This window comes from Schistocerca gregaria, chromosome 1 (genome assembly GCF_023897955.1).
Source record: "Schistocerca gregaria isolate iqSchGreg1 chromosome 1, iqSchGreg1.2, whole genome shotgun sequence".
Taxonomy (NCBI): Eukaryota; Metazoa; Arthropoda; class Insecta; order Orthoptera; family Acrididae; genus Schistocerca; species Schistocerca gregaria.
In genome coordinates, this window is record NC_064920.1 from 350,753,253 (window position 1) to 350,772,686 (window position 19,434).

Consider the following 19,434-nt stretch of genomic DNA (forward strand, 5'->3'; position numbering starts at 1 on the left):
ATCCAAACTGATCTTCCCTGAGGTCGGCTTCTAACAGTTTTTCCATTCGTCTGTAAAGAATTCATGTTAGTATTTTGCAGCTGTGACTTATTAAATGGATAGTTCAGTAATTTTCACACCTGTCAACACCTGCTTTCTTTGGGATTGGAGTTATTATATTCTTCTTGAAGTCTGAGGGAATTTCGCCTGTCTCATACATCTTGCTCACCAGATGGTAGAGTTTTTTCAGGGCTGGCTCTCCCAAGGCTGTTAGTAGTTCTAATGGAATGTTGTCTACTCTCGGGGTCTTGTTTCGACTTAGATCTTTCAGTGCTCTGTCAAACTCTTCACGCAGTATCGTATCTCCCATTTCATCTTCATCGACATCCTCTTGTAATGCTGTTATAATGATTTTCTGTTGGGACAGGATATCGGTAAGGTGTTTCAGTTCTCTGGTTTTGAGGAGTGAGTTAATGTTGAAGGTAACTAAGTATGACACTTCTTACTTTTCCATCTTTCTATATTGGTGTGAGCTCTCCAGAATCTGTTGCCTCTCTGACATGGCCTTTGACAATCATGGATTGATTACCACAGTGGGTAGTGCTCTCTATGAGTGAACTTGTCGTCATTGTTAATCAAATGATCTATGTTGGAGGTAAATGCACAGGAGTCAACAGGGTTACAACTGAGGTAGTCAGCCTCAGAAGTGCCTTGAGATATGACCTGGCTCTTTTACAGCTTTTTTTAGGTGCCAAACCACCTCCTCTATCTGGGATTAGGCCCACCAAAATGGCTCACCCATTAGTACTGCAGGTGGGGTCATGAGGAGGTATTATTTATTTATTCATCCTTACAATTAGACCACTCAGCACAACATGTCAATTATATCATAGAAAAATATATATGTCTATAAACACATACAAACCAGTTTAGGATTGGGTGAGAATAGGAAGTTTACCATGGCCTTACCAATGAAACCATTCCAGCATTCAACTCAGCAGCCAGGGAAAACCATGGAAAACCCAAGTCAGGATGCAAGTCCAATGTGTAGCCACTTCACTTGATACATTATTAGTAAAGGAAACCACATATACATAGTCTAAAAGGAGATTACAGTATGCACAAAAAGTATAAACAATGCTGCAACAAGAACATGTAACTTTGTTATAGCATGCTTCTGAACAAAATGTAAAACAGAGAAGACTGGGGATGAACAATATAAACATTCTTGTGCAAAAACAAATTCAGTGTGGATGGTACATCTGATAAAAGAGTAAAGAGTAGTTGACAATAAATGAGGGCCTAATATTTGTGTAAGTGAACACTCATTTACACTAAAGAAAGATGTCACCACAAGAAATGATTTTTAACTCTGCTTTAAAAACAATTACCTTCTTCAACCTTTTTATGTCTGATATTAGTGCATTATAAAAGACTGGCACCAAAATGGCTCACATATTAGAGTACGAGCTGTTTTTCCTTGATCTGTGTGGAGGGTCCACAGTCGTGATTGTTGTAGGTATTGTAATTGACATTAGTACGCAAGTTTCCAAGATTAGCTCTTATCATCGACACATATTTGTAAACGCAAATAATTTTTAAAACAAGAGCTTGCAATGAGCCCTTGTAGAGCTATGTGCCAAGATTTGAATGTACATTTGATCCTTATCTGTGACATTATATAATCTCAGATTGAGGCTACTCATTGAACTACTACCTAATATTAATTTAAAAAACTTAGAATAAAATTTGTACCTGCTATGGAATACTCTCTTCCAAATTCTAAAGGTGGCAGAGGTAAAAAACAGGGCGCGAAAGGCTATTTACAATTTGTACAGAAACCAGATGGCAGTTATAAGAAACGAGGGGCATGAAAGGGAAGCAGTGTTTGGGAAGGGAGTTTGACAGGGTTGTAGCTTCTCCCCAATGTTATTCAATCTGAATATTGAGCAAACAGTAAAGGAAACAAAAGAAAAATTCTGAGTAGGTATTAAAATCCATGGAGAAGAAGAAGAAGAAGAAGAAGAAGAAGAAGGAGGGGAAAAAAAGAATTGAGGTTTGACAATGACATTGTAATTCTTTCAGAGACAGCAAAGAACTTGGAAGAACAGTTGAATGGAATGGGCAGTGTCTTGAAAGGAGGATATAAGATGAACATCAACAAAAGCAAAATGAGGATAATGGAATGTAGTCCAATTATGTCGGGTGGTGCTGAGGGAATTAGATTACGAAATGAGACACTTAAAGTAGTAAAGGGGTTTTGCTATTTGGGGGGCAAAGTAACTGATGATGATCAAAGTAGAAAGGATATAAAACATAGGCTGGCAATGGCAAGGAAAGCGTTTCTGAAGAAGAGAAATTTGTTAACATCGAGTATAGATTTAAATGTCAGGAAGTTGTTTCTGAGAGTATTCGTATGGAGTGTAGCCATGTATGGAAGTGAAACGTGGACAATAAATAGTTTATACAAAAAGAGAATAGAAGCTTTTGAAATGTGGTGCTACAGAAGAATGCTGAATATTAGATGTGTAGATCACATAACTAATGAGGAGGTATTGAATAGAATTGGGGAGAAGAGAAATTTGTGACACAACTTGACTAGAAGAAGAGATTTGTTGGTAGGACATATTCTGAGGCATCAAGGGATCACCAATTTAGTACTGGAGGGCAGTGTGGAGTGTAAAAATTGTAGAGGGAGACCAAGAGATGAACACACTAAGCAGATTCAGAAGGATGTAGGTTGCAGTAAGTACTGGGAGATGTAGAAGCTTGCACAGGAAAGAGTAGCATGGAGAGCTGCATCAAACCAGTCTCAGGACTGAAGACATTATGACTGAATGGAGAAAAAGAGCTATTGTGTTTTGATGTCTGCATGACCAAACCATGTATGAAGTTGCCTATTTGTTGTTGTGTCATTGCGAACTGTCCAACTTGTTCACAAGAAACAATGTATTATTTACAGCCAGCTAAATGCTATAAGATCCTATCCAGCAGGCACCAGCCATGAGTGTCTTGTTTTGTTAATGACAATCTTTATAGGAATTGCTGCTATCAGTGAATTCAAGCCACCTCAACAAGTTTTTGAATGAACATGGTGACTGAAACTACTAACAATGACCATTTAGAGTCAGGGAAAGCCATTTTTGCAAAGGTATACAAAGCTGCATGTTTTCAATGCCTGAACACTACAGAAATGGGACAATGGCACACTGTATTCTGATGAGTTACAATTTTACTTTTCAAATGATGCAAGGTGCTGAGTGCACTTATGGCCCAATGAAGGGTTTAACCTGCAGGGTGTAGTTCAGGCTAGAGGTGGTTGTAAGAAGTTGTGAGATAAGCACACTTATTCAGATTACCATGAAAATGAACCAGGATGTTTATTTCATTATTCTAAATGACCAAAAATTGTCTTCTATATCTTCATGAAAAGTGTGCTGTGGACACTCTCATATTCCTAGATGACAGCAGCCACATTCACAGCATTGCACACATGCATCCCTGGTTTGACAAACACTGAGTCTCCCTATCACATCTGGACTTACCTGCAAAGTCATAATCCCATAGAAAATGTCTGGTACTATACAGAACAGCACGTGAAATATAGCAATCAGCATCCCTGCAGTTTGGTGGTTTTACTGACTCTTATCATAAATGGAGGGTTTCAGCTGGATATGGTATACCTGAAGCAACTTGTGGTCTCTCTTCCTCACTGAATTGAGGCCATTATCAAAGCTAGAGGCAGTGTTACATGGTATTAGTGTGTCACTGGCTGGGAGGGGGGGAGGTTGACTAATTTTTTGTTCTGTGTGCTTATGGCATGGGGTATACTGGAAGATGCTAGTGAGAGAATAAAACAAACCAAGAAATGGATTTGGTAAGACTCAGTTCAATGTTGGACTTGGTTGGTTTGGGTCTGTAGGTTAGGCATAGCAAAAATGTCTTCACTTTAAAGAACAGATGAAGAAATTATGGTCTTAGGGATAAAGGTGAGACTCTCAAATGGGGCTGCCATTGATGCAGAGTACAGTTTTAGTAGAACAGGTTGATGAAAATTAAGTAGGCGCACATGAGGTTTTTTTTCTTTTTTTTGTTAATCATATCACAGGAAGGCTTTTTCTGTGAATGTGCAAGTGAAACATGTCTGCAGCCTTCTGCTCATACAATAAGGTGGGTAATTACAATATTGGTCAATTACGAGGTGGGAGTTAGAAGTCACTAGAGTAGATAATCAGAAGAAGTTTGCTTTCATGCATCAAAATAAATTTTGTTATCTTTTTGTCTATCAGAATAAATAGTTCTTTAATCTGGAATTTCACCCATTAGAATACTTCCTTCACCATTAGCTCGGATTAGTGTGTTTTCTCTGCCGTGTGTGTGTGTGTGTATGTGTGTGTGTGTGTGTGTGTGTGTGTGTGTGTGTGTGTGTGTGTTTTGTTTTACTTTTGGGATTGTATGATCCTGCAGTTTGTGTAGTTTAGAATCTTTATTGTGTGCTCTTGAACCTGATTTTCTTTGTAACCCTAATATTGTTTGCAGTCATTATAAATAGCGTATATATTACGTAACTTTTCACAGGAGCGTCTTGTTGCTGCTTGTTTGGAAAATAGAATTGCTTTGTATTCACCACATACCAGTTTTGATGCAGTGAGAGGAGGAGTTAATGACTGGTTAGCCAGTGCTTTTGGTATGTTGATAACTTTCATTATAATTTTAATTTGTTGAAACACAATTATTACATATATACTAAGACGGTATCTGTTCTTTCGGACTGGGACTCGAACCCAGGATCTCCTGCTTACATGGCAGACGCTCTATCCATCTATATAGTTAAGGCTCACCAGCCACTTGACCATCTTTTTCTTCTGTGCGAATGCACAATCAGTGCCCGAACTCTTTACGGGAATCGGCGAGTAATGAGTATAATGGACGGGGGCACTACGAATGTAGTGCGGGACAATATATTGAGAATGTGGGTTTCGTGGGAGGCGTGTCCGAGATAAATCCCTGCAGTCGCGCTATCCTCTGGTCCTCGGGGGCTCAGATGGATAGAGCGTCTGCCATGTAAGCAGGAGATCCCGGGTTCGAGTCCCGCTTGGGGCACACATGTTCATCTGTCCCCGTTGACGTATGTCAATGCCTGTAAGCAGCTAAGGGTGTTCATTTCATTGTAATTACAATCATTACATTTGGAAACAACTAATGGCTGGATAACTCTCAAGAGGCCTATTCATGACAGCTGTTTGTTTAATTGAGAATATGCATGTATTAGTCATTTGTAGATTTTGATTCAGAAATACACTAGATTAAGTCTGTTCTGGTCATTTTCCATTATGTCACTTGCCATCTTATTTGTGGTTATGATTACTTAATTTCCAGTAATTCAATTACAGTTTTTTTTTATCACCAGTCATTACAATCTGGAAGATGTTAGTAAATGATTAAATAATCTGCTGGATGTAATTTGTTGGTATATAGATAGTGTGCAAATAATGCAAGGACTCTCGTATGTCAGTCAGTGTGATATTATATCATAATCTGTAGACAGTACCCACAAACTTTATTAATAACAATGGATGAAATTTATAGTCATAACTTCTATACATGGTTAATACATAAATGGTGGCAAAATGTTATTAGCTTAACTTATTCTGTTGACCAAATCTGATTACAACACAGAACCATCTTTTAGACTGAGTCATGTAAATATTTCTTTACATAGTGGAGTTTAGTAATATATTGTATTTGTATTATCAGTGAAACAGGTCATATCATTTGCATAAGTTATTCATTTTTAGTTCTGTCTCATTGTAGCTCCAAAGTATTGCAGTCGTTACACTTTTTTGAATCATGACTCATTCATCCTGCCAAACAATACTTTTAAACTTTATACAAAGTAAAGTAATGCTCTGTGCATTTCCTTTCAGTTATGGCCAACTTGTAATCATTACATAGAATTCCATTCTTTTAAGATATTGTAGTAAAATTTTTATGCAGAAATAGTCATTTAACTTAAAATTTATTTTCTCTTTTAAATAATTTTTTTGGAGTTCAATGGTGCTTTCCCCTGTCCTCATCACTCATTATGTTGATCAATTTACTTTAAAAAGAGCATTTTATAAACTCCTGTCCTCTGGATTTTACATTCATACAAAATTACTGCTTTGAATGGAAGTGTGGAGATGTCAGTAGCATTGCACAGCACTGGTGTGAGAAGATATGTTTATCTTTGGATGAAGCAAAGGCTTCAGTGCATCCTGTGTCATGATTGAAGGTGGATATGTCTTTGTATCACACTTTGTAAATAAGTCTTTTGTAGGACTAATTGTGTAAACTACATTATTGGGTCAATCCCTGTCACGTGATAAGGAACACTCCTTCAGTGGCGACCCCAGTGTGAAATGCGAAATGTGTCGCACAAGTTTTTGAAATAACCGCCGTAGTGTGTTTTAACAATACGGCTATCTTTTGTTGCCACCACAACTGTACCAGCTCCATGGAGTAATGTACCTGGAATGAATGCATGTGAAGTGTATGAATGATGCAATCAATGTGTGGCACACCAACTTGTGAGAAAACACAAATGTACTTCAGCTATTTGTGAAATATTACCAATCAACACCACATATTACATCACCACAATGGCAGCAACAGACATCTTATTTATGGATTTTGAAAAAGTTGCCCCACCAAAGCCCCCATTTACCTCAAAAACTCGACTCACACCCGAACTATGGTTCACCACCATGGAGTAAGTATTTATTTCATTGACGATGACACCTGATTCATCACCCTTATTTTTTATCTGTCAGAACTTGCAGACTTAATCAGTGGCATCATCTTGGCACCACCTTTCCGTAACAAGTATGCCACAGCCAAAATGGCACAGCTACAATGGCTCTCCAGGACACCCAAGTGGAAGATAAAACAGGCCATCAATGATGAACAGTTGGATGGCAGAATGCCATCACAGCTTTGGCAATGACTCACATCTACGCTGGATGCTAACTTTGTGCTGGATGCTATCCTGTGGACACTCTGGATTGTAAACTTCTGCCACAACTAAAACTGACAATCATATCACATGAAGTTGAACCTTTAGAGAGACATTTGGCTCTAGTGAACAGGATGGCACCATATAAATTACGAAAGCACAGTACCATTGCCCCACTGCCACATGCTACCACCTGACCCATTCCTAGTGGAGCAGAGACAACTGACAGTGACAACACCACACTGAACTTAGTTACTGAGCAACAGGCTGTGCATGGCACCACTCACGAAGTGGCCAACACAATACTGAATACTGCCAACACCTCGTGGTTGCAACACCACTCTGATACGATGTCCAGTTTGGCAGTGCTGCAGGTACTGCCACACCCCCTGCCTCTTGCTCCACACCCATGTTGGTTTCCTAACTTAAAACATAGGCACACTGGCCTGCACAAAGACACTCAGCCATTGATAGCCTCTACAGGTGACCCAAGTACATGCCTCTTTGACTGTGCACCTGTGAGGCTGACTGCATATCTCCCACTTCAATTCAAGGATGTTGTTTTAGGTGGACTCTGGACCCAACTTTAGCTCCATAATCCTGGAGAGCAGGATTAGTGCTGTGCCTATCTAGGTGATGTTTACATCTTCTTGACTATGCCTGAAGACCATGACTGGTACTTTGAACACGTTCTCACTGCTCTTAATGATGCTGGGTTAGTGATCAGTGAGGCTAAATCTCAATTACAGAAAATGAAAGTTATCTTCCTCAGCCACATAGCTAGCACTGCTGGTATCAAATTGACACCAGGCAGACCAGCAATATAAGACAGCTTCCACTCCCTCAGAATTATCACAAACTCTGTTGCTTTCCTGGAATTTTGAACTTTTACAGGGGACACCTGCAACAAGCAGCAACATTACAAGCACTTCTAACTGATGCAGTAGCAAATTCTAACAAACATGGACAAAGGAAGATTTAGTGAACCATTGAAATGAAGGACACATCTGAGCTCGTAAAAGATTGCCTTGCACACACAGTCACATAGCTCACCCCATTCCAGATGCTCAGCTGTCACCACAGATGCAAGCAACACCACCATTGGTGCTGTTCTACAACAGCTAGTGATTTCTCTTCTTGCAAAAATGTCCACCCTCTTAATTGAAATGGTTGACTTTGGATTGAGATTTCCTCACCATTTATGAGGCTCTGGAATTCTTACATGAAGATAACACTGACTGTCATGTTAAAAGTATTTACAGACCATAAAAAACTCAACAATGCTATATGCCACCCATCAGTAGATGTCATGTCCAGTTGCTACCAACACCTGGACCTTATCACCCAGTACATGATGGATGTACATCACCTACATGGAGCACACAGTCTCATTGCTGACTTGCTGACTACTTATTGTGGGTCAGTACTAATTTGGCTATGAGCAAGTACCCATTAACCAATGCAATGGCGTGAGCATTACAGAACTGATACGGAAGGGTACTACCAACCTATGTATCGAATGACACACCATCCTACAAACTGATACACCAATCCTGTGTGATGTCTCCCTTAACATGATCCATCCATTTCTGCCACTAACAATGTGACAAGAAATCTTTGATCAACCCCACAATCTCTGCCACTCAAGTGTCAGACTCACAATCTGTCTCATAACAGAATGCTTCGTGTGGCCTAATATCAAGCAGGACAGCCACGCCTGGACACAGGCATCTGCACTGTGCTTATGCACAAAAGTCAGAAGACATGCACAACCACAGTTAGGTCAATTTGAAATTCTCAAAACTCACTTCTGCCATGTATATGTAGACTTCTTTGGCCTCCTCCCAGAGATGGAGGGATTCAAATATCTCCTGTCAGTGATAGACAGAGCCTCATGGTGGGTAGAAGTGGTACCACTCAAAGACCTCATGGCAGGGTCTACCACCTGTGTCTTTTCAGCAACTTGGATTTCAAGGTTCAGCACACCAGATATGATTCCCTTACCTGGGCCACCAATTCAGATTGGCACTTTTCACTGCACTTTGTAACCTCTGTGGAATTAAGTGTAATCACTCTACAGAAAATCAGCCTCACAGCTATGAATTGGTCAATTGGTTGCATCAGACACTCAAAGCAGCTCTTATGTCTCGTGGCAGAATGTGGACTAAAGCACTATCTTGTGTACTACTTGACATCAGAACAGCCAGCAAAGAGCACCTCACTGATATACTGTATCACAAATGACTAGTTTTCCCCGCTGGCTTCGTCCTACCCACACAAGACCTTGAACTGGTAGACCTACCTGACTTAGTCCAGAAAGTGAAGTACCACATATGACCTACTCACATGCCACCTCGTGCCCCTCATTCATTACCTAGGGTCTTGGTACATAAAGATCTCACAAACTGCAAACACATGTACTGTGGAATGACATGATCCAGCTGGCACTACGGTCACTGTGCAGAGGCCCCTTCAGAGTCTGTAAGAGACACTGACATGTTTGACATTCTGGGCCATGATGGAATGAATGATGAAGATGACTATCTATCACTACCCGATACTCAGGTGGTAACATGCAGGACTTTACAAGCCGTCACCATTTGATATGATGTCAGTGACTTCATCCCAGGTGACACCACCATCATCCATAATGATCTCTACCTCACAGCTTGCAATGACAACAAGCCTATGTGTGGCATTTGCATGCATTTGGCGCCTTGATCATTTGTATATCCTCCCGAGTAATATCGACTACACTTCTGTATCATCTCACCTATGAACAGCTGTCATTTTCAACATCACCTGCCTGAGGGTCCTCTCATGACCACCACATACACTGCTGCTCCATGATGAGAAGGATCCTGCTGCAGAGATGACCCCCTACACCGCTTCTCTCTCCACCCTCAGATACGCCACCTGTGTGCTGTATAGGCGCTCCAGGCATCTCTCGCACCACCTGCTTCTCTACCAGCTCTACAGCTCTGGTTTGTGGAAAGAGTATAGGCAGACAGGAAACGATTTTGAGTTTCTAGGCAAAAAGGAGTCGTCCAGAAATTTATAAATGTTGCTTATCAAGGGCTCTAATGGCACCATATGAATAAACATAAAAAATTTGTCATTTGCGTATCACACACTAAAGCATTTCTTTACACAATTTGACTAGCTTATAATGGTTTAAGAGGCTTGAGTACTTTCACTTTCTCAAGGAATTAACAACTTCAATATGTACATGATCTGACTACAGTACATTGTTCCGAAGTGTCTCATGGTATTCACATGCTTAATTTACTTCTTAAAACTTTAATGTAGTGTTATGATTGTGTGTTGTTTAATTTTTATTGTGTAATTTGGGTGTTTACTTTAAAGTTATGTTAGTCTGTTGGTGATATAGGTTCTAGAATAAGAGTATCTACTTGCCAATTCCTTAAACAAAGACATCCCTGTCAATGTCACAAAGAAAATAGCTTCAGCTTTTTGAAGAAATGGTTTCATCACTGAGTGTGAAAAGTGTAATTCAGAAAAAAGGAAGGTTAAGAAAAGAGATAAAAGTAATGTAGGGAGAGAAAAATTTTGTTCAGAACCCCATACCCAGAAAGAGTTACTGCAGCCAAGTTTATAATTATAGGGGTAGATAAAGATCATACTGGTAGTTATGGTTAATACTTTGTACCTAAGACATACGAGACTGAACTTAGTTTGCTGTTAGCAAAATGTTCCAAAAATATTACTGAATATTGTGCCAGTGTTCTGCATGATATATTTTATGATTTCTCAACAACATTTGTAATTGAATTAATAGTAAAGGAAGGAGTCGTCATAGCATACACTCACCATAGATTGCAGAATGGATTTGGAAACCAATGCATGGCAGCAGGTTGTGTAAACAGATGTGTTAAAAATTTTATGACTGCAAATACTGATGTGGGAGACCAGCTTCCCGTAGGCTGCACCAACTCTGCTGCTGTAAACACAATGTGGAAAGAGTGAATAAATGGATGAAACAAAACAGACATCATCTGGCATGGAAAATTAAGTAGGTCTTTCATATCAGACACAGAGGTTTGTTGAGAGATGAATTCAGAGTTAGAATGTCACGAAATATGATGCCATTGTGTATCTCACTTATTGGCTGGAAACTCTTTTACATCATTGGTAAACACAATTAATGACTTGTCAATGACAACATTGATCACACAACTGTAGGCAAACAGCATCAGGTATGTTTGAATACAAATAAGAATTCTGTTATATTACTTCTTTCACTGTTTGACACAATGAACGACTTTACTGTTTTACAGACCACAAAACTGTTTATCCACTGATACCATCAGCTTCTTCTGGAGGAAGTTCCTATTTAGCAGAACTAACTTTTCAAAAGCCAGAGTCTCCTGATGAATCTCTGGAAGATAGTGCTGCAAGATCGTCACAAGATGACAATCTGGGTGACCATTGTTCAGCAGAAAATGTGTAAGTTGCTTGCAGTAACTTGCTGTTTGTGAAGAAAATCATAATCTGTGATAATGGGAGCACTATATTCACACATTTCTTGTACTCCTCATACAGACATCCTTGCAATTCCTCCTCTCTATCTGTAAAATTCTCCTGCTTTGCAGTCCCAAACTCCTGTAACCAATCTTCCAGATTAAAAGTTTTGCTCTCTGGGAAATAGAGCAGCATCCACAACTCTCTGTCAAAAAACTATCCAATGAGTTCACTTCCTATTTCCACCTTGGAGTGCTATCCCTTCACAAGTGTCTCAATCAAACCATCCCCACATCTCCTCTAACAAACAAACCCTGCCTTGCTGACCTACTGTGTTTACCACACCCTCAGGTACTCTCTCCCACACTGCCCAGAATCCAGAACATACACAGTTCCGAAAAACAGTTGTGAACCTGTTCTCCAAAAGCCTCGGTTCTATAGAAGTAGTAGTTATTTCCAAAGGCCTTACTTTTTCGCCTACTCAAATCAGTAAAGCTCAGCTTGTTAAAAATCTTCTCTCCTCCTCCTGGCCTCTATAACAGAAACACTTTTTTGCCACTAACCCTACCAATCGGACTCCATCCAAACGCAATAACAAACCCTGCCTGATTCAGTTCACTCATCCAGACAACCATGATTGACTCCCACTGCCCTCAAATCATCCCCTATTAACTTTGTGGGATAACCTCAAACATAGCCTCACCATCCTCCCCCAAATCCCTCAAACTGTACATCTGCAAAAAGAACTGCAATCCACCAACTAATAACTGATACCTGCCTTCATAATACTATCTGCCAACAAAGGCTTGATCACTGTGGTTTTGAACTGCACAGATTACACTGTGGTAGCTCTGTGCTAGGTATCAGATTTGTCCACCTACAAACCCTGCCACAGTGACCTCATCACAGAAATCCATCAATATCTCCAGCCCTCCTCAGATCCTTAGGCCTGTCTTAGAAACTCTCTCTTGAGTCTATCTTTCTCCTCAGCCCTACCACTCCTCCTCTTGCTACCTTTAATAGGATTCATAAATTCCATAAACCCAACCACCCAGAATGCTCCATTGTGGCTGGTTATTTTGACCTCACCTAGAGAATCTCATAGATCAACACTTTGAGAGTGTTACCTGTAACTTATCCTCCTGTATAAAATAAACTAACCATTTCCTCCACTGACTCTCCACAGTTCCTGTTCCTTTAGCACCTGGCATCCAGTTTCTCCCTGTCAATGACACGACCCTCTATACTAACATCCCCAATGCCCAAGGCCTTCCTCCTATTGAGTCTTACTTTTCCCAGTGCCCAACTAACTTCAGATGTACAACCTTCTTCCTGGTCTTCATGACCAACTATGTCTTCACCCACAATTATTTTTCCTTTTTGAAGGCATTACCACAAGCAGATATGTGGTACCACGATTAGCACCAAAATAACAGCACCCTATGCCACCCTGTTCATGGGCCATCTAGAAGAATCCTTCATAACAATCCAGAATCCAAAGCCTCTCACCTGACTCAGATTCTTTGATGACATGTTCATGATGTGGTTTGAGGGTGAGAACACTCTATCCACATTCCTGTATAAACTCAACATCTTCTCCCTCATTCACTTCACCTGGTCCTCCTGAACCCAACAAGCCAATTTCCTTGATGCTGAACTCTGCCTCAAGGATGGCTACACTAGTTAAAACATCTTGCTAATCTTTACACTTATTAAGATCTAATTGGATATTTATGCAGATTTTTTTGAGATAAAACTTCATTGTAGGTAACTGCATCCTCTGGAAATAGTGTGAGATTGCTATTAATACTGTCTGTTTGGTCATTAATATACACTATGAATGTAAGGGTCCTGACATACTAGCTAGGGAACACCTAAAGTTACCTCCACTTCTGTTGATGACTCTCCATCTAAGGTATCATGCTGTATCCTTCCTATCTATAAATCCTCAACGCATTTCCAAATTTTGTTTGAAATTCTGTGTACTTATTTTAGTAGCTGTTGATTTGGTACCAAGTTAAATGCTTGAAGTCAGGAAGTATTGCATCTATGTGATTACCTTGATCCATGGCAAGTATGGCATGTGAGAAAAGTTCAAGTTGGATTTCACGTGATCAACTTTTTTGGAATCCATGCAGGTTAGCATGGTGTATGTCATCTTGTTCAAGATACCTCATTATGTTTGAGTTCTAGGATTTTACTACAAATAGATGTCAATGAAATATGAGTAGGATGGTATTTCTATCGACCAGTCTGCTATTCTTCTTATTAACAGTTGTGACCTGTGCCTTCTTGCAATAAAACCACACCATAATCTGTTTACTTGTGTGGACAAAAGACAGTCTTATTTAAATTGGATCATATCTAATGAATATCCCACACTCACATTGTGTAAAATTATATATATCATGCAGACAAGATGCTTATCTGTACTGAGAATAACATCAATACAATGAAATATGCCATATCCCCCATACAATACCCAGCTGCAGTATGATACAGAATTACAACATTTTTGGAGGAAAGCAGATGCACAACACTGATGAAATCTGCCTTCCTGGGATGTATCTGGACAGGCCTACCCAGATTTGTTGTACAAAACATTGGCTCATCACTGAAAATTTTGGTCCAACTCTTTATTAGACATGGACCGTTTCATTATGCGTAGCCCTCAGAAAGAATGTCCTTTGAAGAGGATCTTTGCAAGAATAATGTACTACTTCTGATGTACATTCAGGAAAATTGGTTCAGTATTAGAGCTACGTGCAATAAAATACAAGTTCTTTATGATTGAACTATTAAAATTTATCCATTCACTGCCTATAATCTTCAGCAGTTTCTAATGCCTATATAACACATCTGTCTTGATGATATGCAAGTTTAGATGCAGGGTGTATGTTGTATGCTTTTGTCATTTAGTGCATATTTAGCCACAACCAATTATGCATGCATGTCCTTGATTTGATCCCTCTCCACTGCAGTCATAGACTGTGCGGCTGGTCCTGGCGGAGGTTCAAGTCCTCCTTCGGGCATGGGTGTGTCTGTTTGTCCTTAGGCTAATTTAGGTTAAGTAGTGTGTAAGCTTAGGGACTGATGTCCTTAGCAGTTAAATCCCATAAGATTTCACACACATTTGAGCAATTTGATCCCTCTCCAAGCCTACCATTAGTTACCTACTGTAAGTTTGATATGTTTGCCCACATCATAAATTTCTACTGAGGCAGCATTTATATCACAACTGTTGCAAGTATTTGACACTATCAGCAAAATGCATTGATGTGTGCAATTTTTGTACAAGCAATCAAAAAATACTGACTAACACTGTCAAGTCCTGGAATAGCTGTTAGTGCTGATGAATATTTGCGAAGGCTTTTACATATGAAACCTGAAGCTGCATGTGAACTATTATCACAACACACATGTAAATGAAATCATTGTGTTCACTGTGGATTTTAAGATTTATGTTTTTTTTTTTTTTTGAGACTTTCTTGAAATCTTTTAGTGAGTGTACAAAAATTTTAGATGCCAAGATATTTTTACTATAGATAGTTTAAAACCCTTTTTTGACAAGTTAAAAGTTCAGGTAACCTACTCTCTTTTTACAGAGGAATAAAAACAGCCTTCCTAATCTGATCTTGAATTAAGATGTTCCGAATAATCTACAACTGTTGTTTAAGCTATCACTACCATGTTTTCTAGAAATAAACAAGTGTTTGTGTAGTGGACAGGTGTACCTTATTTTATATGCTAGTAATTATTTGCAGTATAATTTAAATGCACATTTCATAAGCACATTTTTACTTATTTTGTCTGGCACGAGTTTTTTTGAAACACCACTGATATCAAACTGTATTACATTTCCAATGACTGGATAATTTATCAACATCTTGATCATAAGAATATCAGATAAACATGATCAAATGGAATTTAGTCTACATTATGAATACTATGACATTCACCAGTTCTTCTGGCTCTAGTTGTTTATTGCCAAATGATAAAAAACTTGAACAATTTTAACTTTCAAAGTCTACTTTATGAAAATAAAATTACTTTATTCTACCAGTGATTCAAGTCACAAACAGCACAGTTTTACTAAACAATGTTATATTTTAGTTTTGCATATTGTTCTTGTAGTTCAATATCCTGTCATATATAAATCCACTTGGATACATCACCATGTAAGACAGCATTTTGCTGATTAAATTTTGCCAGTGTGTTTCATTGTTACCATGCCTCTATGTGAAATAACTGCTTTTTCACAGTGCAGGAATGTAGAGTTTGATATTATTATAAAGTCATCTGAATACCCTACAGCCTCAATGAATTTTCTACCCAGATGAGAGAGAAGTATCTCATACCTGTTGAAAAATTGCAAAGACTGTGAATGTTGAATTGTGTTCATTGTTGAGGGCATGCATTTGAATGGGGTTCACCCTCACCAAATTACAATTATTTACCATTTACTGCAGCTCTTTTTTGTGCATCTAGCTCTCATGATTTTACCATTTTCCTTGGTAATAGTATTGCCCTGTTGTATAATTTGTATTACATCATTCCTGTTAGTAAAATAAATATTTGATCTCAAACAACTATGTGTAGAGGCTGCATCTTCCTCCTTCCCCTTGCAATACAGTATTAACATGGCTACTGAAACATTTTTATTATTTCAGCCAAATAAATATACGAGGTGCATTCAAGTTCTAAGGCCTCTGATTTTTTCTAATTAACTACTCATCCGAAATCGATGAAACTGGCGTTACTTCTCGATGTACTCGCCCTGCAGACGTACACATTTTTCACAATGTTGATGCCATGATTACATGGCAGTGGCGAAGGCTTCTTTAGGAGTCTGTTTTGACCACTGGAAAATCGCTGAGGTAATAGCATCACGGCTGGTGAAAGTGCGGCCACGGAGAGTGTCTTTCATTGTTTGAAAAAACCAAAAGTCACTAGGAGCCATGTCAGGTGAGTAGGGAGCATGAAGAATCACTTCAAAGTTGTTATCACAAAGAAACTGTTGCGTAACGCTAGCTCGATGTGCGGGTGTGTTGTCTTGGTGAAACAGCACATGCACAGCCCGTCCCGGATGTTTTCGTTGCAGTGCAGGAAGGAATTTGTTCTTCAAAACATTTTCGTAGGATGCACCTGTTACCGTAGTGCCCTTTGGAACACAATGGGTAAGGATTATGCCCTCACTGTCCCAGAACATGGACACCATCATTTTTTCAGCACTGGCGGTTACCCGAAAGTTTTTGGTGGCGGTGAATCTGTGTGCTTCCATTGAGCTGACTGGCACTTTGTTTCTGGATTGAAAAGTGGCATCCACATCTCATCCATTGTCACAACCGACGAAAAGAAAGTCCCATTCATGCTGTCGTTGCGCGTCAACATTGCTTGGCAACATGCCACACGGGCAGCCATGTGGTCGTCCGTCAGCATTCGTGGCACCCACCTGGATGACACTTTCACATTTTCAGGTCGTCATGCAGGATTGTGTGCACAGAACCCACAGAAATGCTAACTCTGGAGGCGATCTGTTCAACAGTCATTCGGCGATCCCCCATAACAATTCTCTCCACTTTCTTGATCATGTCGTCAGACCAGCTTGTGCGAGCCCGAGGTTGTTTCGGTTTGTTGTCACACGATGTTCTGCCTTCATTAAACTGTCACACCCACGAACGCACTTTCAACACATACATAACTCCATCACCACATGTCTCCTTCAACTGTCGATGAATTTCAGTTGGTTTCACACCACGCAAATTCAGAAAAATAATGATTGCACGCTGTTCAAGAAGGAAAACGTCGTCATTTTAAGTATTTAAAACAGTTCTCATTCTCGCCGCTGGCAGTAAAATTCCATCTGCCGTACAGTGCTGCCATCTCTGGGACGTATTAACAATGAACGTGGCCTCATTTTAAAACAATGCGGATGTTTCTATCTCTTTCCAATCTGGAGAAAAAAAATCGGAGGTCTTAGAACTTCAATGCACCTCGTAGGAATAAGGTATATTTACCTGAGTGCAATAAAATTCTAGAGAAATAGAAAAGGTGAAAGACACACACATTATGACTAGAAAACATGGGAAGACTCAGTGTTCATCTTGCTTTCATATTATGCTTAGTGTAATCTTTGCATTATGTGCTGAAGTTTATGTCACTTCTATTGCCCTTACCTATCTTTGATGGGGTTCAATAACCCACCCAATCACCTAAATTTAGTTTTTTTGGGACTTCTCTAAATATATTGAGAAGGCTGCCAGAACTTTTCCTCTGAAAAGGCCACAGATTGATTCCTTGGCCAATCTGAGTTTGTGCTCTGTCTCTAATACTCCCACTATTGACAGACCTTTAAATCCCAATCTACCTTCCTTTTGAATTCATTCAAGTAAGAGGATCAATGATGTTTGGAAGTTTTTTTATGATCTTTGATATTATAGGTTTTTGAATAAGTGTTCACATAGGTTGCATTATTTCTCAATTTAATGAGGCAATGCTGAGAAATGAAAGTACTGTATTAGTGAAAATTGACTCCACAATAAAGGCTACTTGCTGAAGATAGTTCACTGACACCTAATTAAACATATGACTTAGGATAGAGTGAAGTGACATATTTCAGAAAATGTGTGTGTGATTGACCATCATCAACAAGGATAGAAATGAATGTCTGTAATTTCAAAAATGCATAAGAAATGGAGTCTGCCTCTCTCTGAAGCTAAGCAGTTTCCGTGTTTCACAGCCACACCAAAGACCCATATTTGACTGGTGGCACAACCAAAGCTGTTCCCTCCATGGAAGGATTTGAGCGGAGTTCAGTGAACCTCACAAAGTCAATTGATGTGCTACCTGCTATAGTTCGGGAAAGCCAATGTTAAGTCCAGGAGGGTGGTGTATTTCTCTCATGTTCTTGTATACTGATGCTCAGTAATGCCATTGACAGATAAAACGAAGCAGCAGTCAGTTAACAGGATGTGGTCCATGTGGCTTGATTTCAGGATTATTATTATCATCATATGAAATAACTCTTGTCCTATTCCTTGACATAGCTACAGCCTCTTTAAAGGATTTTGTTAGGATTTTTTAATTAACAGGAAGCTTTCTACATCATGTAGACCCAGCCATTTTGTACTTCTGTTGCCTCATCTTAGAACAGTGCAATGATCAGAAGGAATTTTTTAAATTGGCAGTTGTTTTTATAATTTTATGAAATTTCCTGGCAGCCTAAAACTATGCTTCACTAACACTCAGATACCAGTCTGAACTCCTGCTATTGCTGGGAATGCTCTTACCAACTGAGTTATACAGTCGAGGCTCACAGTCCAGCTCAAAACTTCAATGTGGAATAGAGGTGTAGGTGAGACTGTTGGGTGCCACGTTGGATGATATCACAAAACTTCTGCAATATTTCTGATGAAACAACAGCTTGTTATCTTCAAGTGATAGTATTAACTGTTGGTGGAAGAACCAAAGAGATAACTGTCATGGCCAGTGTAACTGCTCATGTACATAGAATGACTTTTAAACCTATCATTGAGCACTTTGAAGAAAGCTAATAAAAATAGATTTTTAAGTGCCCAGTCAAATCTGAAGACTTAAAAAGAGGCCTCTTGATTTGCTGTTCCCATAGTCTTTGTTGTAGTAGCATGGCCATTGCTGAATTCCATTCCTTGCTGGCATTATATCCCGTTTTTCTGTTAAGTGAATTATCGCTTATGAATATGTGGGTAGCTTGTTTATTAACAGTCTTAGGAGGAGGAAACAGTAGTGAGGATCTGGGCATTTCTTTGAAGCCATCCTTTTTCTTGTGATCAACAGTGCTTATTTGCTTATGTTCCAGCTACTGGGCTAATACGTCATTTCCCACAGAGAGATAAATCTCATAAATTTCTTCCTCTTCATCTGGAGGGGATATACAAATGCCACAGAGCATAAAGCATATTTTATTTGTTCTTGTGAGTAATTATTCTAATCTTTGATAA

At 39.3% G+C, this 19,434-nt stretch overlaps 1 protein-coding gene across 1 annotated transcript in view; it reads left to right on the forward strand.

The window, feature by feature from the left end:
* LOC126345320 (probable cytosolic iron-sulfur protein assembly protein Ciao1) overlaps positions 1-19,434 on the forward strand; it is an 83,086-nt gene that overhangs the window by 40,301 nt on the left and 23,351 nt on the right. Inside the window, exons 3-4 of the mRNA XM_050002092.1 lie at positions 4,558-4,666; positions 11,272-11,440. Of these exons, the coding sequence (XP_049858049.1) occupies positions 4,558-4,666; positions 11,272-11,440 (278 nt within the window). The remainder of the gene's footprint in view (positions 1-4,557; positions 4,667-11,271; positions 11,441-19,434) is intronic.